Source organism: Peromyscus californicus, unplaced genomic scaffold, assembly GCF_007827085.1.
Source record: "Peromyscus californicus insignis strain IS unplaced genomic scaffold, ASM782708v3 Scaffold_6__1_contigs__length_162567912, whole genome shotgun sequence".
NCBI lineage: Eukaryota > Metazoa > Chordata > Mammalia > Rodentia > Cricetidae > Peromyscus > Peromyscus californicus.
In genome coordinates this window covers 52,948,677-52,973,841 of record NW_026294584.1, presented here as the reverse complement: position 1 = coordinate 52,973,841, position 25,165 = coordinate 52,948,677, and the positions used below count along the sequence as shown (strand labels likewise).

Below are 25,165 nucleotides of genomic sequence, written 5' to 3'. Positions count from 1 at the left end.
GGCATGCCCTTTTCTGAAGAGAAAGAAGGAGGAGTGGATGGTAGGGGGGTTGGGGTGAGGGACTAGGAGGGGAGGCTGGAGGGAGGGGAAACTGTGATGTTTTTTAAAAGAGGAGGAGGAGAAAGAGAAGGGTGGAACTCTGTAGAAGACACACCGAGACTGAGAAAGAAAAAGGATAAGGAGAGAGAATGAGAATGGAGCTGGAATATGGGACTCTGAGTTGGTCCTTCTGTCAAATGGGGTGATCCCACTGAAAGATGAAGGTGGTCTTTCATTACATTAAAGATGTAAAGTAGGATGTGAAAACTCTGGTCTATTATGTGTAGGAAACAATGAAATGCTCTAGACTGGTGAGGTATCTTGTCCTATCTACAGTCAGCCTTGTGTTTCACATATTCTTTGTACTTCACCTACAATTATTCTATAAGTTCATGAATGTATGAAAATAAAAATAATTCAAAAATAATAAAGATGGAGCAGGAGAGAATGGTACTTGGAAAGTCAAGGAAAGTAAGGTTCTTGGGTTTTTTTTGTTTGATTGGTTGGTTGGTTGTTTTTCATTTGATTTGGTTTGGTTTGGTTTGGTTTGGTTTGGTTTGGTTTGGTTTTTTGAGACAGGGTAACAGTCCTGGTTGTCCTGGAGCTCACAGAGATCCTCCTGCCTCTGTCTCCCAAATCCTGGGATTAAAGGCAGGAAGTAAGGTTCTTAAAGAGAAAGAGCAGTCTCAGGTGTGGATGGGAGGGAACCTCCCGAGCCAGGCAAAGAGAAATCACCTCTCAAGTCAGAATGAGCCACCTGTAAATCACCATCTGGTTTGTTAATGTTAATGGCACTGAGGGAGGAGAAAGGGAGAGGCGTTGGCTGAAGACACAGAGGTAAGTGCTCTCCAAAGTGGAAGGTCATTCACCCAGAAGCACAATGTGCCTTTTCCCCTGCAGGCCACAGGAACCTGCAGCCTGGCCAATCTGGCTGCCTCTAAGCATCCATCCCTTCCAGTCTCCCGGTTATCAAAATACAAGCACCAGAGTTCTTCTACTTCACACTCCTAAAATCCCCAGGGACTGCCATGATCCCTTGGTAAGGTAGGGATCAGCTTTGGCTTTTTATAGCATTCAGGTGAAAATGGAGTCCTTGTTAAAATTCTGATGGGATTTTTCTGTTCCCGCTACAGTTTGTATAAATAGAATGGGCAGGAACAGGTCACCATAAAGTGGAGGTTCTTGGCTAAAGCTACCCTCATATTTTAAAAATAATCATATGTATCTTGTTCATCAATAATAAAACTATATAAAGTCCTACTAATAGTTTTTGATCCAGTTTCAAAAGTGACACAAAACTTCTAAAGAAGAAAAGTACAATTCTGACCCCTTTAAACCCAGTTCTTAACCTTTTAATATTTTTCTTTACTGGCTCACATTGAAGTGTTTCCCTTGGGGTTAAAATACCCTCCGAGGAGCTTATATTCAGTCCCTGGTTTGTCTCGGTACTCAATAGTTAGTTACACTGTCTTAGTGTCCTGTCTACTTAAAGCCTACTGTTGGTCAAGAGAGCTAAAGAGACTGCTTTAGTTTTCGGTCCAGACCTCGGAATCCTTGATATTCTTTTCTCCACCCAGCAACTGGAAATTGAACCAGAGCCTAGTGACTTGTACATTAGTGCCTATTTCCGCAACAAACCATAGAAAGCCTGAGTCTTCTTAAGCCACAGCAGAAAGGAATACAACTTAAATTGTTTCTTTCTCCACCCTGTTTTGTGGTTATTTAAGAGCAAACTGCTACCAGTCACCTGAGTCTCTTCTCTCAATACTTCTTGTCACTAATGACTTGTTTTATAAAAGGTCACTCGCAGACAGCATCAGACACAAAGTTTGCCAAGAAGTTGACTTGAAAAAAGCTGGAATCTGTAGGTTGAATAGTAACAATCCTCCATGAAGCCCTGTTTGCTTCAAAACATCGTAGATGCATATGAAGTTCCTGGTACCCCTCTCCTCTCTCTTTCTCCCTCTCTCCTCTCTCCTCTCTCTCTCCTCTCTCCCTCTCTCCTTTCTCTCTCTCTCCCTCCATCTCTCTCCTCTCTCTGTCTCTCACCATTTCTCGGAAAAGATTAAGGCTATGCTTCATTCTATGTTAATTACCTCAATGCATAGTTTTACATGGACAATGTCAATTTGCTTCTTCTGTAAACAACAGCTAATATTGGTTTGTCATTTTCTGCAGTAGGAGTGCTTGAACTTGGAGCCTTGCACATGCTAGACAAGAACTCTGCCACTGAGCTGTATCCCCAGCTCTCTTTCACTGGTTTTGAACGTCATGTAAATGTCACCCTACTCTGCAAACCATGTTTTACAATGCTGGTTTCACTTAAATCCATGTTTATCCATTTGGAAATATGGATGGCATTTTTCTTAATATTTTTTATTGGTGGATATTCATTGTACATGGTGTTGGGCTTCATGTAGACAATTCCTTTCAAGTATGTTATGTACTTTGACCATATTTACCTCCTCCTACTCCCTCTCTTTAGGCCCACTCCTCTTTCCCATCATCTCTTTCAGCTTTCATGTTATATGTGTCAACAAAGAATTCTAAGAGTCAAGATGGAAAGAAAATGTGAAGTTTTGTCTTTTTTTTTTTTTTTTTTTTTTTTTTTTTGGTTTTTCGAGACAGGGTTTCTCTGTGTAGCTTTGTGCCTTTCCTGGAACTCACTTGGTAGTCCAGGCTGGCCTCGAACTCACAGAGATCCGCCTGGCTCTGCCTCCCGAGTGCTGGGATTAAAGGCGTGCACCACCACCGCCCGGCCAAGTTTTGTCTTTTTGCATCTGACCTAGTTCACGTCATGTGATAAACGCCAGCTGTATCCATTTCCCAACAAATGACATGAATTCACTCCTCTTTATGACTGAATAAATTTCCATTGTGCATATATTCCACTTTTTCTCCATTTATCTGTTGGCAGACACTGAGCCTGGGTCTTTAAACTGGCTATTGTGAACAGTACTGTAATAAGCATGGATATGCAGGTGTTTATGTGATATGCTGACTCAGAGTCTTTGGGGTATATGCCCAGAAGTAGGTATGTATATTTTAAATATAATGTGCTAGTTTCCATTGTATAAATATACTATAATTTATTATCCATTCCCTATTAGTAGACAATTAGGTTTTTCCATTTTTATACGTTATTTTTATTTTGTTATTACAAACAGGAAATATCATGGGTTTTCTTGGTGGTTTCATGTACTCACAGGTACATAGGCATGTTCATGTCTTCAGCCTTATAACACAGTACCCTCTTCTCCAGCGTTGAGATAGTTAATCCACACCAGCACATCAGCCCAGAGCCTCTTTCAGGCAGAAACAACCCTACTCCACCCAGGCCTGGGAAATACCCAACACCTTGGGGAAAAGGGTTCAAATTGCATAAATAGAATCACTATTATAAATTGAAAGGGAGCTCGGGGCAAAACTGAATGAGATGCTCTAAAGCAAATAAAGTGTCCTAGAGTGGGGCCCTGAATATGAACGAGTGGGGCATTCTAAAAAGCAGGAAATGATAGAAATGTAAGAGGATGACCTAATATAAAGTAAATTGCCTTTTCTTGGCAAAATACTTTGACGCCAGAAAAAAATCAATTGAAATAATTCAGATACTGTACTTTCCCATAAAAGCAGCCAACCTGTCAAACTCCTATGAATGCAACATCAGCTTGTACCCTGACTCAACATCACCTTCAGACAATTCCTAGTGACTCCTGGGAGGGTCCTTAAACACCATCTCTGAGAACACAAATTTATAAAAGAGAAACATTTTTGTCCTTGAATCACCTGCTCACTGTCTTGCTTATACGTATCAGTGCTGTTGTCTTTAACTATTGGAACACGATATCTCTGATACGATTTATGGAAACTACTAACTATGGCTGCCTCCTAGAAGAGCAGGGAGTCTGAGGTACAAAAGGAATAGTTGAAGATGGACACATATTGCCTAGTCAGAATTAATAATTTTTAAGTGAAGCTAAAATTTCCTCCTATTGCCCCCAGGTACCTCTCTAAAAATGTCTTAGGATATCATGTCTGCTTTTCTATAAAGCCTAGCCTGGCTGCTTTGAAATGGACCCCAGGACCCAAAACCCCTCACAGAGCCAATCATGGAGCTCATCAATCCACTCCTATACCTTCTCATCTTTCACTTCTTGAAGGAAAGAACATGCAAGTATTGGATTTTACTCAAAAGCCTCCACCCCAGATATGTACCTAGCATAGTCACTGCTCGATAGTCCTTTTCCAACAAGTACAATGAAATTTTCCTCATTCAGTAATTTTTAAATGAACCAAGGAATTTATTCATTACTTCCACTCACTTTATATATTGATGTTTAGAGAGATGATGGAATAGCTCAGTAGCAGAACACTTGCCTAGCATGTACAAGGCCCTGGGATTGATCTCCCAAGGAATCGGGAGAGGTAAGAACCCATCAAAAATGTTTTACTTAGAAAAAGAAAATATTTAAATACTCAAAAAATGGCTAAACAAATTTAATAAGGAGATATGAATTTTATACATTTGATTAGCATCTATAATATGTGCTAAGCATACTTGCCTGGCACACAGTAGGTGCTTAATAAACATGCTGAATGGACAAGGGGTCTTTGCTAGGTCTCTGTACTAAAGAGAATCAAATAGCTCCTTTACTAAATGTTTGCATTTCTTTCTCTCTTCACTTCAGTTGAGAGATGAATGTCCCTCAAAGGCCCAAGTGTTGCAGGTTGGTTGGTCCCAGCCAAGGACACTACAGGGAAAAGGTAGAAACTTCAGGACATGGAAGCTACTAGAAGAAAGTTTGGTCAATTGGGAGCATGTCCTTAAAGAGATACTAGGATCTGACCATCTCCTCCTTTATCTTGCCTTTGCTTCCTGGCTACTGTGAGGAGAGCACCATCCTCTTCCCACACTCCACCACCTTGATGCATATCCTCACCATAGATCCCAAAACAACAGGGCCAATGAACTGTGCATCAGAATCTCCAAAACTGTGAGCCAAGACAAGCCTTTCCTGTTTGAAACTGGTTGTCACAGGCAAGGTAACTAACACAGAAGAAAATATATGACATAAAATTTACCATTTTAATCATTTTTAAGTGTATAGTTCAGTAGTGCTGACATGAATATACATCCATTACCATCTATCTCTACTTGGAGGAGGGGCTCAAATTTTAGCCCCAATCTGCAAAATGGTATTTGAGTAAAAGACAAAAGAGGCTTGTTTGCAACAGTAAGGATGTCCCCCTCTTCCTAATACAGGTTAGCACCTGCACTGGACCCCTTTAGAGACACTCGCTCCCCCTCTCCGTGCTTTGTTTTCTAGCTCTCTCTTCCCCACCCCCACTTTCCAAGCCCTCTCTTTATACTTTCTTTCAGTCATGCATCTATCATCTACTCTCCATCTAAATTTAACTTTCTTATCATGCTAGTGTGGAAGGGGCTGGAGTTTCTAGAACCCAAACCCATTCTTTTACATCTGACAGAAAGATGGTCTCCCGAGAATGCAAGGACTCTCAGGGTTGAGGACAGTTCAGTTGCTAAAATGCTTGCTGTACAAGTGTGAGGATTTGGGTTCAATCCTCAGCCCCCATTCAAAAGCTGGGTGTAGTGGTGCATTTATAATCCTAGCACTGAGGGCCAGGGGCAGAGACAAGAGGATCTTTGACTCTCACTGGCCAGACAGTCTTGCCTATCTGAGAGCCCCAGGTCCCAATGAGGGACCCTGTCTCCTTTTTTTCCCCTTTTCTTTTCTTTCCTTGTCTTTTTTGGGTGGTGGGGGGTGTCGAGACAGGGTTTCTCTGTGTAACAGCCCTGGCTGTCCTGGAACTCACTCTGTAGACCAGGCTGGCCTTGAACTCACAGAGATTGCCTGCCTCTGTCTCCCTAGTACTGGGATTAAGGTATGCACCACCACCGCCCAGCTAGACCCTGCCTCAAAAAAAAAAAAAAAGTGCCTAGCTCCTGAAGAATGACATCTAAAGTTGACCACTGACTTACACACACACGTACACCTGCATACACATTAACACGCATATGTACACAGAGAGAATGAAAATGAGAGAATATTTGCACCATTAAAAACTGCATAATTCAGTAAATAAAGCAGAATAATTTTTCTTTCATTTCATCAGGAAAGCATCCATCAAGCCATGCTCTTCTTCCTCTCTAAGCACATTATTTGGAGCAATTAATTGCAGAAATATTTGCATCTAGACTATTTGTGACTCTAATGTCTAATACTTAGACGTGAATGATGAAGTATGTGTGTGAGTGTGTGTGTGCATGTGTGTACATGTGTGTGTTGTGTGTGTGTGTACATGTGTGTGTTGTGTGTGTGTGCATGTGTGTACATGTGTGTGGTGTGTGTATGTGTGTGTGTGCATGTGTGTACATGTGTGTGTGTGTGCATGTGTGTGCATGTGTGTACATGTGTGTGGTGTGGTGTGGTGTGGTGTGTGTGTGTGTGTGTGTGTGTGTGTGTGTGTGTGTGTGGTCAAAGCAACCCAGGCTGTACAGCATTCTGCCTGCAAGCCTGGGGTTGCTTACTCATAGCAAAAAACAGGAAAATACTTTTGGTTGGTTGGTTTGTTGGGTTTTATTTCTTGGGGTTTTTTGTTTGTTTTGTTTTGTTTTGTGTTTTTCTTTTGGGAGGGGGATCTTTATGTAGCCCTGGCCATCCTGGAACTTGCAGGGCTCCACCTGCCTCTGCCTCCCGAGTACTGGGATTAAAGGCATGCACCATCACTGCCCAACATGAGGAAAATATTTTTTTGGGGGGTTTTTTTTTTGGTTTTTTTTCGAGACAGGGTTTCTCTGTGTAGCTTTGCGCCTTTCCTGGAACTCACTTTGGAGACCAGGCTGGCCTCGAACTCACAGAGATCCTCCTGCCTCTGCCTCCCGAGTGCTGGGATTAAAGGCGTGCGCCACCACCGCCCGGCCAAGGAAAATATTTTTAACTGACAATTCAAATGAGACATACAGGCTCAATCTTCTAAATGATCTTTACCAATCCACCAGTAAAAGAACAAGTAAAACTGACATTCTAGAACAGAAATAAGGCTCTTGACTTTGTTGACTCAATAAAAAGAGCACAGCCCAGCATTCCCCGACCAACTGAGTCCTGATCCAGTTGATGCTAATGTGAGCTCTAAAGGGAGGGGCCTGATTCATGTGACATGTGACAATCACCTTGAGAAACTGAGTCAATGGATGAGCTCCCTTGGAACAAGGACCACTGTATCTTTATCCCATCCCAAACTACCTCTTTTGCTACAAACTTCCAGCAAATTTTTCTGAACACAGTGGAGTTCAAATACATTTCTTTGCCCTGCACATGAACCCACAAATGTTGCACCCAAATCACAAAGCACCTTGCCTAATCTTCATCTCTCCCTGGTTACTTATGTTTGGGAACTACTGAGGAGGGAGGGTCTCACTGAGACTGTGTTTACTTATTGCATGTAGACATACATTTAACAGATATGCATAGTGATTTACACCACATATAAAAACCACACGGGGACTAGGAAGACTTACCAAGCAGTCAAGTGCAAGACCTGACTTCTATCCCTAGCACTCACATAAAAAGCCAGGCACAGTGACATGTGCTTGTAATTCCAGCACTGGAGAAGCAGGGACAGGAAGGTCCCTGGGGCTTGCTGGCCAGCTAGCCTAACCTAGTTAGTGAGCCCCAAGTCCCAGAGGGAGGTCCTGTCTCAAAAGCAAGACCAGCAAGATGGTTCAGCTAGTAAAGGCACTTGCTACTCAAGCCTGATGACCTGAGTTCAATTCCTGGGACCCACATCAAGGTGGACTGAGAAAACTGATTCCATGGAGTTGTGCTCCTACCTCCACACTTACAGTGTGGCATGTGCAAGCATTCCCCACAAACAAATAAATGTTAAAAAGAGAAGATGGATGGCTCCTGAGGAAGGACATCTATGATGGACATGGTTAGCCTATGGTCTGTGCACATAGACACAAAAGACCATGCATGCCTCCATGGGTTTGTCTATAAACAGGACTATCTTAAGTTTAAATTTTTTAATCAACTGGTAAACAGAGGTCTATATGTATCTTAGAAATTAAACAATCTCTGCCCTGCAGGAATGTGGGACCTTCTCCTGTCTGCATAAGGGTTGCCCCCTCTTTTATTCCAGAGCACTGTCCATGTCGTAAGATTAAAACCAATAGAACTAGCCAGGCAGTGGTGGCACACACCTTTAATCCCAGCACTCAGGAGGCCAAGGCAAATGGATCTGTGAGTTTGAGGCCAGCCTGGTCTACAAAGGAGTTCCAGGACATCCAGAGCTGTTACACAGAGAAAACCCATCTTGAAAAACCAAATAATAATAATAATAGAATAAAAATCAATAGAACTATTCCCCTTTTAGGCCAACTCATTCTTCCTTTTGTGCTTCCTAGGGACAGACTTCATCTTTATGACACTCGCTACTTTTTGCTAAATTGAACACTGGTTTGCTTATTAATATATATTAGTATGTATTTATTTTTTCTCTACCCAGAATGTAAGCTTCTCCACTTTGTCCAACATTGTACCTGATGTCTAGCCCATGGGCTCTCACAAGAGATTGATGAATGGTCATGTCCTTTGTGTCTCTAAAACTTCAGTATCTACAACATTGTGCAAAACGAAGACCAAAAAACACAGCAAAATATGTAAAATGTGTGGGCCACCTTAATTTCTTTAATGTAGAATGGAGACTCTAGAGCAGTGGTTCTCAACCCTCCAAATGCTGATACCCTTTAATACAGTTCCTCATGCTACAGTGACCCCCAACCATAACATTATTTTTGTTGCTACTTCATAACTGTAATTTTACTACTGGTATAAATCATAATGGAAATATCTGTGTTTTCTAATCATCTTAAGTGACCCCTGTGAAAAGGTAGTTCAACCCCTAAAGGGGTCATAACCCACAGGTTGAGAACCACTGCTCTAGAGGTATTACTTTCTTTCTTTTATTTTTTAATTTGAGGAATCAATGTATTGTCTTTTTTCCGCCTGTCCCAACAGATTCCATGGAGACAATGCGTGTGGGTGAGTTCTCAAATCTGGAGCCAGAATTTGAATCCCTTATTCACTGCCCAAGAAATTTAACAAATTATATGAGTTTTGTGAGCCTTGAGCCCCTCTACTATAAAATGGGAATTTAAAAATAATAATAGTAATATCCACCCATGAAATCTCAACAATTTGGTTACATAAACAGGACCCAAACAATAGCCCCAGCAGTTAATATGCCACATGGATGGGGGAAACTGTACAGAGTGACACCCCCTGATAAAGAGCTACAGGCAGTCAATGTCTACTGAGAAAGGAAGAATCAGTTTCTCCAGGGACTAGCCCCCGATAGGGTATTCAATCACAAGTGGTCAGTCCTAAATGCATGTATATATGAGCACCACTAAAGAGACTCATTAGGGTGTGTGTGTGTGTGTGTGTGTGTGTGTGTGTGTGTGTGTGTGTGTGTAACAATAATTAAAGATGAGGTCATGAGTCCAAGCAGGGTGACATGGGAGCAGTTGGAGTGGGAGAGGAAGAGTGGAGAAATTGTGTCAATACGGTACTCACACATGAAATTCTCAAAAAAATATATAATAATAGGAATATTAACTACATAGAGTTATTGTGAACAATAAATTAATAAGTATATATAAAGCTTTAAGATGAATACCTGGTGTCAGGTTTAGCTGTTATTTAAGTGGGAACTTTTAATTTTTTTTTTTAAATTTAGATAGAGCCTCACTCTATAGCCCATGCTTGCTTCAAACTCTCTATGTAGCTCAGGCTGGCCTTAAACTCACTGCAATTCTTCTGCCTCAACCTCCCAAGGGTTAGGACTAAAGGAAGGAACCACCAGGCCTGCCTCATAGATTGGCTTTTTTATGAAATTGGGGAAAGAGCGAAGCATATACAAATTCTGTGAACTGATACCAGAAAATTAACCAAACAGCAGAAACAACCCTGAACTAAAACCCAAAATAGTCAAAAAGCAAAAGGTTTCCTAAGCTGTAAAGTGATACTCCTGCCTTTCCGCCCAAATGGCCATGTGATTATCCTCATCAGAAACACAGCTTGTTCTTTTTGGAGGCCCTGCGCTCTGTGCCGCGCTGTCCAACAGAACTTTCTCTAATCGTGGGAACCTTCACCATAGTCTACATGGTCCCAAACAATAGCCAGCAGCCCAGTGTGGTTGTTGAGTATCTGCAATGTGGTTCATGCAGCTAAGGAAATGAAGCGTTGAATTTACTTACCTGTGGTTCTTCTCTAGGCATGGTGGTGTAGCTCTGGGGAGTTTGGTAATCAAGCTCTTGGATTTGGTAATTGCCTGCATTCCAGCTCCTATGCTGCTCCTCCCCTCGCCTCAGAAACCAGCTCTCAGGAGGCCATACTGCTTTTCTCACACCTCCAGGGCTCTGCCATTGTCAGCCCCCTTGCTGAAATGGCGTTCCTTATCCACACTTCATAACCTTTGTTCAGATTTCATTTCCTAGGGACAATTTTCTCTACTCCCCCACCCCCACCCCATCTTACCCACCACGAAGAGCTACCTTCATCTCCCCCACATTCCTCTGGGTCTACTTCTTTCCCCCACCCCCCACCCACCACCCCACCACCCACCCCGAGACATGGTTTCTTTGTGTAATTTTGGAGCCTGTCCTGGAACTCGCTCTGTAGACCAGGCTGGTCTTGAACTCACAGAGATCCCCCTGCCTCTGCCTCCCAAGTGCTGAGAGTTAAGGAGTGTGCCACCACCGCCCGGCCTCTGGGCCTATTTCTGTGGCTGCTCTGTCACTATGTAGTTGTAATGTGTTATCTGTGGCACTAATGTCTGTATGAATTTGAGGGCCAGGTCTTACTCATCTCTCATCCTAGTCCTGTATGCCAAGGCATCATATAATACATGTGTTTATTCTAAGTATTTTCTGATTACAACATTAAAATTTAAATATGCACAATGTTCCACTAAAATAATTTTTAAAGCACAACCACTTCATGACCATGAAAACTCCTGGGACCAAAGTCTATTTATTATAAAGCAAATTTCAAAACAATAAAAAGTTCTTGATCAGTTAAAGGCTGAGCATGATAAGGTATACCTTTGCTCCCAGTACTTCAGAAGAAAGGAAGGCAGATATCTGTGAGTTTGAAACTAGCCTGGTCTACATAGTGAGCTGTAGGCCAGTCGGAGCTACATAGTGAGACCCTGTCTTTAAAAAAAAAGAAAAGGAAGGAAGGAAGGAAGGAAGGAGGGAGGGAGGGAGGGAGGGAGGGAGGGAGGGAGGGAGAGAGAGAGAGAGAGAGAGAGAGAGAGAGAGAGAGAGAGAGAGAGAGAAAGAAAGAAAGAAAGAAAGAAAGAAAGAAAGAAAGAAAGAAAGAAAGAAAGAAAGAAAGAAAGAAAGAGAAAGAAAGATCTGGATGTCTCTTGAACTTCAGAAACCGGTCTTGCCATTAATCTGCACCCAGTACCTGTGTTGACTTTTCTGAAAGACCAGAATAAGGTTTAGAAGATAGAGGACATGATTTAAGACTCCTCGTTGACAAAGTCGATTCTTGCTACTCCCTATACTCAATCCAACCTCCAAGAAAAGAATAATTAAAATCTTATCTAACATGGCAAATAATGACTTTGGATGGTGTGTGACTATTCAGTGGCATATGCTACCCAAAAAGAATTGGGAGTTTCCCTTATTCCTTGCCAAAGCTTTTGTGCAAGAAATCCTTCTTTGATGTCTCGTTCAGCATCTGTTACCATATTAACCTGGACTCATAGTCACAGTAGTTTCTTTTTTTTTTCTTTTTTCATCATGATTTCCCAACTAATCTATTATTTGTATTCCCACACAAGCATCCCCATAACTAGAATTGGCTCTGGATGGATACATTTATAAGCCCAGTTTTTATGAGGTATTTCCCAGGAACCAAGGCTCTGGTGGATGTGTGTTACAAATGTGTGTTTTGCCTGCCATCCAGGAACTTCTAGTTCAATAATGAAACAATTGTCACTGCCAGAGACACATTCTGCTGTGCACAGCCGTGTGCAGAAAGAACATGAATCCAAGATACTTCATCTTTGTGTCTGATAGAATTTGACTTCTGCTTTCTTATTCATTTGGTGGTTTTGTTTTCTTTCAAAAGAGCAAGTAGTACTTTTCAATGCAATGACTGACTTAACAAGTCACCAAACCCTTTAGGGCAATAGGATCATTAAGATACAACTCTTGCCAGGTGGTGGTGGCGCACAACTTTAATCCCAGCACCTGGGAGGAAAAGGCAGCTGGATCTCTGTGGGTTCAAGGCCACCCTGGTCTACAGAGCAAGTTCCAGCACAGTCATGGCTGTTACACAAAGAAATCCTCTCTCAAAAAGCAGAAAAAAAAAAAAAAAAAAAAGACACAACTCACATTTTCCCCCAACATTTTAAATAGACTTTAAACAACCTTTTCTTTAGTTTTCCCTTTCCTTTGTCCAAAATATATCTCACACAATTGTAATAGAATATATTTCTAAAAAGAGATAAAGATTTAAGTTCTCTTTGGGGCTTCTAATGAATAATATGAGATAAACATCTTTCCTTAAGACATCTTAAATTTAAATATAGAAGTATCAATTTTAGCTTCCTTATAAAATCCACCCATCTAGAACAAATGCTAGTTAATTCTAAAAGTTGCTTTCTCTATGTTCTTAGAATTACCCATAAATCCTATTAATATAAAATGCACTTGTTTACAAAATGTCTATTGATGCTTGAAAAGGGAAGATCTGGTTTTCAAAGATGATGTTATGAGGTTAAAAAATGAAGATGGTGACCTTAGGTCTCTCAAGATTTGTAAGCCCAGCATGCCATCCGTCTCAATAATGCCTAACAAGAGTGCCAACAGGACAGAAACAGCCATGGCGAGCAAGCGCTTGCAGCTGACAGTGATTGCTGTATTTGAGGTGATGGGGAACAGCATTTCCATTAGTTCAAGTGAAATACAATGCCCTGCCAACTCTGGGTATCAGTATATTCAATCCCCCTGCTGTGCGTGTCCATTTTCTGTTGCTGCAATTAAAAATCAGTCGATACAAAGTCAAAATGTTGTTCATTCTTCCCCTATCCTTTGCCCTGTCACTATGTTTCCAGCTTCACCGGAAGAACATGTCACTATGGTAACCAGTCCCTCTGATGCACAGACCAAGTCAACCTCTCTAGTCAGATTGCCAAGCAGGCGAAATGGAATCAGAGACCTGGATGGAGCCACCAGAAGCCACAAATCCCATTCCCCTCTCTCTCTAAATAGGGTCAGCCAATGCCAGACATGGGATACCAGTCTTGTTCTAAAAGGTTTAAGGAAGGAAATTGAAGAATGCCCTTCCACAAGTCTTGTCAGCGCTCACCAGTCATTATCAGCAGTTCTCCCCAACAGTTCGGCTAGCTACCTATCATTTCCGTTTTAAAGAAAGCAAAACATAGATAAAATAACACCATTAATCTGAAAACAGTTATAAAGTCCCCCTTGTGAAAAATAATTATGCTTCCTCTTGTTTTCCTGCTTCTCGGCCAAGCCCCGTAACATCTTGTGCATCCTTACAAAGTTGCAGAGTTCCACCTGGGTCAGTCCACACTAATAAGAGCCTTGTCAGGAAGCAGGTGGGATGCCTGTAAGCACCAACATGCCCATGCCTAAAACTGGAATCCCTAGTCATTCCCAAGAAGCTATACAACAAATGTCAAGATGGACACTCACTCTCTCTTCCCTACCTCTCCTGCTCACCTCCTAACTGTGAAATGGCCTCCTGGAACATACCCACTACTTGTCATTCTTACATGGTTGGCTGGTGGTGGTGGTGGTGGTGGTGGTGGTGGTGGTGGTGGTGGTGGTGGTGCATGTGGATGGGTGTGTACATGCGTGTGTGTTTTCAAATTAACAATTTCTTTTGAACAGCCTCGACACTTTTGTAAATCAAAGTGCATCTCTTCTCTTCAGATATTATTTTAAAACATCAGTGAACTTCATGGTGATATGAGACATTAAGAGTCGCTTTATGTCTCGGCTTCAAAGCATATTTGCAAACATTAGCACAGTTGTCAACTACTCACGAGTTGAAGAGAGTGACACATGAGGAGAGAAGCAAGGTCTAAAATCTACACATCTTCCCAGGGAGCAGCCATCATAGAAAAGAATACAGTCCCCTCCTCAGAGCGACATTACAGCACATCATATCCAACAGTATTTCTAGTGGGGCTGATAAGACAGGATGGTTTCCAACATATAAATCACTCAGGGCTTACAAACTGCATCACATAAGGAGACTTTTCTATACATGTGATCATATTCAAATATCAAGTGTTATAGCAAATATTTGCTTATTATCTGTTTTATATATAAAAACCTTGAGTGTTTTTATATAAACCTGAAAATAGTATTTTTTCCTTCTGATAAACCCGCTCTGGTGTCACTTTTTTGTGGTTATTAGACTGGTGATATTCACTGCAAACCGTCACTTCTGTCAACCGCTTTTCCAGAAGAAGAAATAAAGGACTGTAAAGGAATGCTACTGGATAACCGCTTTGGGCTACTACAAGGCAGGGGCTGTAATTTATTGATGTGTATATGGCCAATACCTACACCATGACTTCTTCGGTGTATTTCTAAGTAAATGTTTCTGGGGTTCATACGGTCTTCTGTGGGAGTCACCCCCCAACCCCGAGTTTCCCTTGATGGAATCAGTTCAACATCTGAAACAAAGATTAAAATTCGGAGCCAGTTACCCCTGACACATGATCACCCTTAAAGGGCTTCCTCCAGAAACAACATTGGAGATTCCCTTCCTTCTCAGAGGCTGATGAAGCATTAGTCTGGACTAAAAAAAAAAAAAAAAAAAAAAAAAAAAAGATGGCCCAGGAGATTCCATGCGAATCTGGATAGACAAGAGCAAGACAGCAGGTAAGCGAAAGAGAGTGAAGCCTTTACCACAATCTATTACAGCTTTGGAAAGGCAAGTTCTGCCCACGCCAAGGCTCAGTCAGTCAGGCCTGGCGAACTGAACCACTCAGAACCAGGAGATGCCATGGCCTGTGGCCACCAGGAGAGGCGAGGGGCTGCAGGGCCTACCTAGAGGCGCCGGGCTCTCTGCAGCGCCACGCCTCGCGCCGCCTCGAGCTTACCTTTCCGGATGAGGGCGGCGATCTCCGGGTCGAAGCCCTGCCGGTGGCACTTCCTCCAGAGGCCCATGTTGGTGGAGTTGTACTGCCGGCTGCACTCGTCCGCCGGGCTCATGGCGAACAGCTGCCGGCGATTCCGGGCCCGGAGGAGTTTGCCCTCCCAGCGGTCCAGGCGCGAGCGGCTCGCGCGCAGAGGCAAGTTGTTGTTGTTGTTGTAAATGAAGCCGGGGTCGACCCGGCGGGTGTTGAAGGCCTTGCACCTGTCCCTGTGCTTCCGGGCGTCCGTCTCGTACCAGTGGTCGGAGCAGATGGCCACAGCCAGCATGCCGAGGGCGCAGAGCGCTAGCGATAGCCCAGTGTAGAGCAGTAACCTTCCGGCAGCCATGCCTCCGCTTGGCGGCTACACCATGGGCATGATCCGCCGCAGCCTCGCCTTCCCTCTGCGCGCCCGGAACAAAGCGGCGGGCGGCCGAGCTGGGGGTGGGGACTGGAAGGGATCTGCGCCGCGGCGACCCCTTGGCCCCCACCTGCGGGTACGAAGCCGGGAGACTGCGGGGATCGGGGCGGGCAGCCTAAAAAGTTCTGATCCGGAGAGACTCCCGCGAGGTCCTGAGCATCCTCCGGGCTGGTGCAGCCTCCTCCGGCGGTGGCGAACTCAACGCCGCTACTTCCCACCGCTCGGGAGGGTTAGGACAGTCGGCGCGCGGCCCGACAGCCGCAAACTAAATACCAAGTGCTCTCGACCGCGGCGGGGTTTGCTGGGGTTCTCTGTGCTGACCGGAGTGACTGTCCTGGCTTCCTGGGAATGATAGAGAGGGCGTGTGAGGACGCGGCACTCCGCCGAAGGAATGGATCGAGCCCGCGCCCGGCTGCCCTGGATCTCCTTCTCCCGGACTCTCCCCTTTTCGATCTGAAGCCGAAGGCCGGGAATGCGCGCCCAAAACTGTTCTTCCTCTCCCCGTCCGGTCTTTTCAAAGCCTCGGTCCTCTGATCACCAGTAGGTCCTTAGCTCCTGCCGGCCCACGCGTGCTCTCAGAGGTGAGCTGCCCGAGGACGCACGGTCTCTGACAGCCTTTCCCCGCGAGCTCCCGGATGGCCTGCCTCTGGCCTCGCCATTCAGACTGCCTAGCTTTTGGGCAAGCGGGGACACCCAGGCGGCGTTAGGCGACTATTCCCGGCCCGGGGTTTGCAGAGACTGGGCGGCAGCTGACGGGCGCTAGGGGCGGGCTGCACAGAGGAGGGCGCACCCCGGGCTCTCGGAGCTCCTTCAATACCATGGACAGGTCGCTCAGGGATGGCGTGCAGCCGGCCCAGCCGCCAGCCTCCTCGGTGTCATTCCGCTCTTTCCAGCGCCTTCTTCCTGGAGTGTGTACACCCAGCCTCCTCCAAGATCCCCTCTGCCTCACTTCACCTGGCCTCCCGCAGCCCCGCGTGGGAGCTGCCCAGGTGCTAATCAAATGCTGCGGGCACGAAGAAAACCCAGGACCCGGCTGCTCGAAGCAACCCGCCCCCTTCTCCGCCACCTGAGCCCAAGCAGTCCAGCACCCGCTTGCTCTGGCCAGCTGGGGTCAGCCGCTCTCAGATTGCACCATTTTCTTCGCAGCCCACCCAGGCGACGAGGCGCGGGGTCCCTCGGCCTCGTGCGGAGGATCCCGTCCCGGCCTCGGCGTCCCGCGATCCGGCTCCCCGCACTGTGGTGAATGGGGCGAGGGTGGGGGGTAGGGAGCCTGAGTGCCTCGGCTTACCCTCCTCCCTATCTCCTCCTCGAGCCGCGGAGGCTTCCGGGCCTCTCAGGCTTAGCCGACGCCCGCGAGGAGCGAGAGCCTAGCCTGCGCCCCAGGGGCTCCAGAAATCGCATTGCCCGGGTGTGGGCGCCCGAGGAAGCCGCTGTCACTCGCTCGGCCTCTAGGCGCTGCAGCCTTGGCTAAAACCCACAGTCGAGAACACGGAGCGCGCAGCCAAAAGCTAGTGATGTCATCCGTGCAACGTGAGCCTCATCTCTTATTTTTCTAGCCTTCTTAAAGTTGAACCGCACCATTTCCCAGGCACGAAATGTCTGAGCCTTATTCTTTGGCCAGGCAAGTCAATGGTGTCTAGGTAGGTATGCACTCCATCACATCCATATTTATGCACATATACATATATGTGGCATGTAGCGTGTTTACGTGTATTATTATAAATTTAGGCTTGGTGCCCACGTCTCCTGTTTCTCTTTTGACCGTGGAAAATTCCCTTAAATTCGCCACAGTTCTTTAAAGAAAAGAATGCTTAGAGAACCGTCTTTAACCAGCGCTGAGTGAACCCCTGCGCCCCGGGTTCCGGGCGCTAGTGTCTCCTGTTCGTTTGATCTTTGTCGCCCCCGCCCCCCCCCCCCCCCACAAAGCCATAAGCACTACATTGCTAGCTACTGGCATTTCCACCTGGAGCTGAGCAGAGAGCAGCCGTAAGGCTCTCAGTCAGCTCTAAGCCAGCGCCTGAAACAACACACACACACACACACACACACACACACACACACACACACACACACACACACACACACCCCTGCCCTGACTCTTCAGCAAGAAAAGGAGACAACTGACTGATCCGTTCAAGACCAGAAGAGAATCGCAATGGGGTGGAGAGGGCAGTTGTAGATGTGTTGGAGGAGAGGGAGAGTTAAAGCAACCTCGGTGTAGGGTTGGTTTGTCATGATCTCTATCTGAGACCGCGGGATTTAGCCTCTGCGGGGCCTCTTTGAGGTGGAACCGGACTCCAGACCTTGAAGGGGTGGGCCCCAGCCAGCGAATCCATCCCCACCCTACCCCGCCCCCTGCTTCTCTCACTTGAGACAGCGCCGCAAAGGCTGGGAGCCTCCCACCCAGCTCCGCACACTAGGGTTTTCATTCTAAAGCTCACCCTTCGTTTTCACCCTCTCTCCAAAGTCGAGGTCCCCCATTGCGGGCTAAAGAGCTGCCCTAGGGGAAAGAGAGTGCCCTAGGCACCCAGCCTTGCACAGCAGGACTTGTGAGTCGAAATGAACGCACCTCCACCATATTCTTTTTGTCTTTATTTTTTTTTTCCTGCCTGCATTTTGAAAATCGCGAACAAGGCGTTTCAGTGCCCTCTAGTGGGGGAGGGGCGTGCCTCGTTTTTTTGAGCCTTGAATTCTGTGAAGGGATTTACTACATGAAGAGAAAGTCCTTAGGATGCCCGCTTGGTTTCTTGGGTGCTTGGCTGGTCTAGAAGTTGCAGGCACGTGCTCTAGTCCCCATCACCCTCAGAGTTCCCTGGGATGCCCTGGTAGGGCTGAGCAACTTTGCCCATGGTGTCTTCTCACCTTCCTCTCTCATCCATTCTCCTACTTATGCCCTTGAAAACAGAGATGCATTTTGCATACACGCAGACACCTGAAATCTCTAAAGCTATTTCTTCCCGAAGGCAGAGCGGAAGTGCTTCTCAACTAAGAGGGCTCCTGCATATGACAATAGAAGGGAGCTGAACCTACAAGGTCAGTGGGAAGTCAGAGCACAATTAGCACTGTAGCCCAGGTCTCCTGGTTCCCTTTCCAGTCTTCAGCACCAGCTCAGGACCTTTGGCAGTGGGCATGTACAAAAGCACAGGCGGTCCTCTTTTCAGCCACTCCCCCTGCAACCCACCCTCAGTCCATTCTTGCTCCACTTCTTAGCTTCTCCCCTAGCTTTCGGTCTGCTTTCAAGGATGTGCTTGGTCCATCATCCCGTGGTCCTCAGTGTCTGAGACCCAGCTTAGGAAGGGGACCTATGCGGGATACTGCCTTCCCCTTTCCTGAACTAACATTCCATTTTGAAGTTGTCAACCTTTGTGGAAACGCAAGCATCCTACAGATGATGTTGATTGGTACCCTCCTTTTCAGTGTAATTGTTTTGAGCAGCTGTGCAGCCATATATTATGGGGATGACACTGATGCCTGGGGCTAAATAGTTGAAGGGGGGGTGTCTTCATCTAAACAGCATATCTTTTTTGTTGTTGTTGTTTTTGGTTTTGTGGAAGTTTGGGGTTTTTTGTTGTTGTTTTGTTTTGTTTTGTTTTTTAGATAGGTTTTCTCTGTGTAGGCTGGCTGTCCTGAAACTCATCCTGTAGACCAGGCTGGCCTCAAACTCAGAGATCCGCCTGCCTCTGCCTCCCAAGCACTCAGATTAAAGGTGTGCACCACCACCACCTGACTTAGACAGCATTATCTTTTAGTTGTTGTTGTCTTTGTGTGTGTGCTGTCCTGGGAACCAAACTGTTGTACAGTCTAGGCAGGTGTATATCCCTGCCTTAGCGTTCTATAGCTGTGAAATAGACTCCATGACCAAGGCAACTCTTAAATTAATATGAAAAAGTTAATAAAAGAAACTTGCTTACAATTCCAGAGGTTTAGTTCATTATCATCATGGCAGGAAGCATGGCTGCATGCAGGCAGACATGGTGCTGGAGAAGTAGCTGAGAGTTCTACATCTGTATCCACAGGAAGCAGGAAGAGAAAGCCACTGGGACTGGCTTGGGCTTTTGAAACCTCAAAGCCCAGCCCCAATAACACTTCTATGTACTCTAACAAGGCCACACCTCCTAATCCTTCTCAAGTAGTGCCATTTCCTGTTGATTAAGCATTCAAATATATGATTCTCTGGGACCATCCTTATTCAAATATTCAAATGACCACACACACACACACACACACACACACACACACACAACTTTTTTTTTTATTTTATTTCTTAAGACAATATGTCACTAAATTACCCAAGCTGGTCTTGAGCTTGCAGTCTTCCTGCCCAACCTTCTAGGTGCTGAGATTGCAGCTGTTAACTACCACAGTCCATTATGATTTACTCTTTCTAACTCTATGATCTAGCTTCAAATTCCTCTACCCTGTTAGCTATAGCATCTCTTTTTTGTGTTTCTTCCTGCTCATACTAACACTGTCCTAAAGTCATAAAACCTCAAAATCAGAAGCAACTCCAGAGTCAAACACAAAATGATGTGAAAATCTTGGGAAAGTTTCCCAGAAAGTGAATGGCCAGCTTCTGCTCACACACTTGACACAACAAAGAAGTCCATCTCTGGGCAAGCAGCCCACTCTATTACTGGGTGATCTGGCTGGTCAAATAGTTCTTTATACTGAGCCAGACTCCATATCCCTCCAACTTCTAGCCATTGGCTCTTACGTTTGCCTTCAGAAGCCCAGGGATGGTATCAGATCCATCTTCCATATAGCCATCCTCCTCATACTTGATATCAGCCATCATGAAGCCACTTTTTCTCCATAGAAAGGGCGTTTAGACAGTGTCCATTTACCCATTCTTTCCCTGTGTTGCATTCAATGGTCAAGTGTACAGCTAGGAAGGAAATCTGGCATTTACATGAGTGATATAGAATTCTAATGCATCCCACTTCTCCTTGCAGGAGCCCACAAGTCATCATCTTCTTATGCTCTCTTAGGATCACTGATTTTCAGTTTGTGGAATCCACATTTTTTTAATTAAGAACTCTTCACTTAGACACATACCTTTGATTGAAGCAATGTTCATACTCTGCCAGCTTTTTCTAAGTCAGCAACAGAGATTGAGACATCATCAGATGCTCTCTTCATTTCCTGGAACACTGTACACCTAGAGCAGAGATACTTTCCTACACTTGCCTCACACCTGTTCTGGTTAATTTTCATGCCAACTTGACACAAGTTAGGGTCATTTGGGAAGAAGAAATTGTAATCAAGGAACTATCTCTATAGGATTGGAATATAGGAAAGTCTGTAGGGCATTTTCTTGATTGATGTGGGAGAGCAAAGTACATTGTGAGTGGTACAGCCCCTGGGCAGGTGATCCTGGGTGCTAGAAGAAAGAAGGGTAAACAAGCCAGTATGAAGCATTCCACCGTGGCCTCTGCTTCCGTTGCTGCCTCCAGGTTCCTGCCTTGAGTTCCTGCCCCAACTTCTCCCAGTAATGGAGTGTGACCTGAGACTTGTAAGATGAACTAAACCCTTTTCTCCCCAAGTTGCTTTTGGTCATGGCATTTTATCACAGCAATAGAAAGTTAACTAAGACAACACCTTCCACAAGTCTTCAGCTGCCATATTTGTTCTACCCACATACCTCCTCAATCTACAAATTCTCTCCTTCACATTGTCAACTATAAGCCAAACAAAACAAAAGCTGGCAAATATATATATCAGTATTCATCCATGGAAAGCTCTGTGTGTGTGTGTGTGTGTGTGTGTGTGTGTGTGTGTGTGTGTGTGTGTGTGTAGTCTCACTACGTAGCTCTGGCTGTCCTGGAACTCACTAACTCACTATGTAAACTGGGTTAGCCTCAAACTTCTAGAGATACACCTGCCTTTGCCCCCCATGTACTGGAGTTAAAGATGTAGTTCTGTTTTCATAATTAGCTTTGCACAATTTGGACATTGTGCATAACCCCAAAGTGATTTTGAGCTTTGGCCCTTCCTGTTGTGGAACAATCTTTTTATACAATGTGAAGAAGTGTCACTCCAATTGGTTTAATAAAAAGCTGAATTGCCAATAGCTAGGCAGGATTTCCAGGCACACAGGATGCTAGGAAGAGAAAGGATGGAGTCAAGAAGAGACATAGAGGAACCAGGAAATCAGGATGGACAGTATGCAGATGAGGTAAACAAGCCTCAGGGCAGCACATAGATTAATAGAAATTGGTTAATTTAAGTTATAAGAGCTAGCTAAAAACAAGCCTACACTATCAGCTGAGATTTCACAATTAATAATAACTCTTCCTGTCATGATTTGGGAGCTGACTGGCAAAACAGAGAAAGACTCCTTACCAATTGCGCCCAATGTGGGGCACAGTACACATAAGACCCGAGAAAGCTTTAAAAAAAAAAAGGGGGGGTTCCAAACACAGAAAAACAGAGTCAAGCACGATTTCCTAATCCTGCAGTCTCTCATGCATGTACAGAAACGTGCATCTCATGGCCACTGCTTGTGGGCAGTGTGCCATGAGCTAAACTGTGCAGTGGTTTAAAATTTTGTTCATGCAGACAGAAAAGGTTACAGATATGCAGTAAAGCATTTCAGATGCAGATGGAAAAAAAACTCTAAACAGGTTACAGTGTGCTGTGGGATGGTCCTCCTGTATGCTATGAATATGTGTTTCTCTCACTGGTTGATAATAAAGTTGTTTTAGCCTATGGCAAGACAGGATAAGGTCAGGCAGAATAATCAAACTGAGGACTCAGAGGAAGAGGGGCAGAATCGAGGCAGATGCAAGTCAGCCATGCAAGGAGCAAGATGCCAAAGGACTGGTAAGCCGCAGGCCACATGGTGATGAATAGATAAATAGGAATGGATTAATTTAGCCAGGCAGTAGTGATGCACACCTTTAATCCCAGCACTCGGGAGGAAGAGCCAGTTGGATCTCTGTGAGTTTGAGGCTAGCCTGGTCTACAGAGTGAGATCCAGGCACCAACACTACATAGAGAAACCCTGTCTCAAAAGACCAAAAAAGAAAGAAAGAAAGAAAAAAGAAATGGGTTAATTTAATATATAAGCTTCTGAGTGATTATTTGGAATGGGGTGGGACAGAGAAAAGTCTCTGTTTGCAGGATGTGTTTAAAAATGTGCATAGGCTTAAGAAAGAAAAGAAAATGGGTATAGAGAGTCCTAGAAAAAAAGCAAATTGTTTATAAATAATAAAAAAAAAGCCACATAAAGATGGAAAATACACAGGGAGTCTGGATTCTGTATGGTGTTATATTGACTTTAAATTTTTTGATTGCTGATAAGCAAACAATAGCTGCTGAGAGACATTGGATTATAAAAACTACTAAATTAAACCAAACTATATACTTTTAAAATGTCTTACCTTCAAAATGGAACTCAAAACATATGTTATGTTGGGGAAGAGGTTATGCATTTGTTTCCACAGAAAATGAAAGACTGTGGATTCATTCAAGATTGATAGAGATCAGATTTGATCAGGGAAGACCCCCTGAAAATCCTGACTACAGATATAAAGAAATAAACTAGGAAAACTACAAGACAAGTGATGTATTTTTACCTGCTCAAACATAAAACAAAAAAATCATCTTTGGCTGGCTTGTGTACAACATGCAGTCCATACTTGTATTAATCCAGATATGTATGTTACCTTTGGAAGTTTATGTGTTTTCAGAGCAAGGGGACCAGACACCAAGGAAAAAGGGTGGCCCAGGTGATCCAACCTCTCAGAATGCCTCTGTTACAGTTTCCTCAGAGTTCTGTACCCAGAACAGCTTCAAGGCTGCTAGCTTGAAGATGATCTAGCCTTACAGACTACTCTAGCTAGGACTTGACCATTATCCTAATTTTCTCAGGGTCCCCCAAAGATGCCAGTACCCCCAGACAACAGGAAGCAGTCTAGAGAACAAAACAGCCACATTCCCAAGAGGTGGGGTGGGTGGTTTATGGTCATTTGGTTAGGTTATGGATGTTTGTCATTGTTTTGGGGGGTTGGTTACAAATTGTTATTGGTCATGGTCAGAAAAAAAATGAACAAAGGAGATTAGATTCAGGGATCTCTTTCTGGAAAGAAAAAGTATGAAAATGATGGGATAAAAAAGGTGGATTCTTGAGTCTACTTTTGAACAACCACTAATCTCAAATATTTCACATTGGTATGGATTTTTGTATATCGATACAAATTTAAAATTATTTTTGTTATACTGTATATATATATATTTCTATTCTTGTTTAAGATATTGTACCTATGCAGCTCATTTAAAACTGTAATGTAAAGTTTTAGTTCTTTAAAGCTATTTAGGATAATAAACACAGGCTAATAGTCAGTTATAACTAATGAACTTATAGTCATGTTAGTTATGTTTTCAAGGTCATACAGAGACATATTTTAGATAGACAGGTGATCTTCAAACACTTCAAAAACTTACAGAATATGTTATTTAAGATGTTTTAATAACATAGAGCTTTACATGACAGTGAGACACATCTGCTCCTGGCAGCACCAACCTACTTCATAAAAGGATGATGGGCATCAAAAAACCTCCTGGAGTTTGCTTTCTTTGTGACAAAAGCTAGCTGTTTGGGCAAGAAACTGCCCTGGCCTCAACTGCTGACAGTATGTTGTCCAAATTGGATGAGCAGGACACAAAGGAAAGTGACTGCCAAAGTTTGCCAAGACAGGGTAGGACAGTCCTGCAAAAATTCTTGCTTCACAGAAAAGTCTGTCAGATACTCTAAGCCCATAGGCCAAATATGGATGCCCCAACATTACAGAGGAACCCTGGGTTGACTATCCAGGCAGCAAGATGGCTTTGTCATTTCATAGTTTTGGAAGTTACTTGCTCTGCACTTCCTGTTTACTCAGGTAATAGTATAGCCTTCTCAGGTCTCTGTGGAGTTGAAGACTAGATCGTTATAGTTACCATTTCCCTTAGTCATGATAGAAAGTAAATTAGTTACAAAACTCTGGACTCATCAAAAGATGGTACTTAATGGAGTATTTTCTCTGAATTTGCCAAATAAAATGGACTGGACATTGTGAATGTAATTCTTACCTGATAATTATTCTTATTGCATATAGTTTTACTGTGTTAGAGTTAAAATCTATCATTTTTATTTAAACAAAAAGGGGGAAACATGTGGAATAATCTTTTTGTACATTGTGAAGAAGTGTCACTCTGGTTTAATAAAAATCTGAATGGCCAGTCAGGTGGATGGAGCATGCCTTTAATCCCAGCACTTGGGAAACAGAGGCAGGTGGATCTCAGTGAGTTTGAGGCCAGCCTAATCTACAAATCAACAGCCAGGAATGTTACAAAGGGAAACTCTGTCTTGAAAAAACAAAAACAAAACAAAGAAAAAAACAAATAAAAAAAGCAACAACAACAACAAAAAGCTGAACAGCCAACACATAGGCAGGATTTCCAAGCACAAAGGATGCTGGGAAGAAGAAGGGCAGAGACAGGAAAAGACAC

The 25,165-nt window shown here is 44.1% G+C and overlaps 1 protein-coding gene across 1 annotated transcript in view; it reads right to left on the bottom strand.

Annotated features, from left to right (window-relative positions):
* Positions 1 to 17,143, bottom strand: part of Tmem178b (transmembrane protein 178B) — a 431,719-nt gene extending 414,576 nt beyond the window's left edge. The window contains exons 1-2 of the mRNA XM_052720798.1: positions 16,962 to 17,143; positions 15,220 to 16,015 (exon numbers count right to left, since the gene is read on the bottom strand). Coding sequence (XP_052576758.1) covers positions 15,220 to 15,601 — 382 coding nt within the window. The 5' untranslated portion in view covers positions 15,602 to 16,015; positions 16,962 to 17,143. The remainder of the gene's footprint in view (positions 1 to 15,219; positions 16,016 to 16,961) is intronic.
* Positions 17,144 to 25,165: the final 8,022 nt, after the last annotated feature.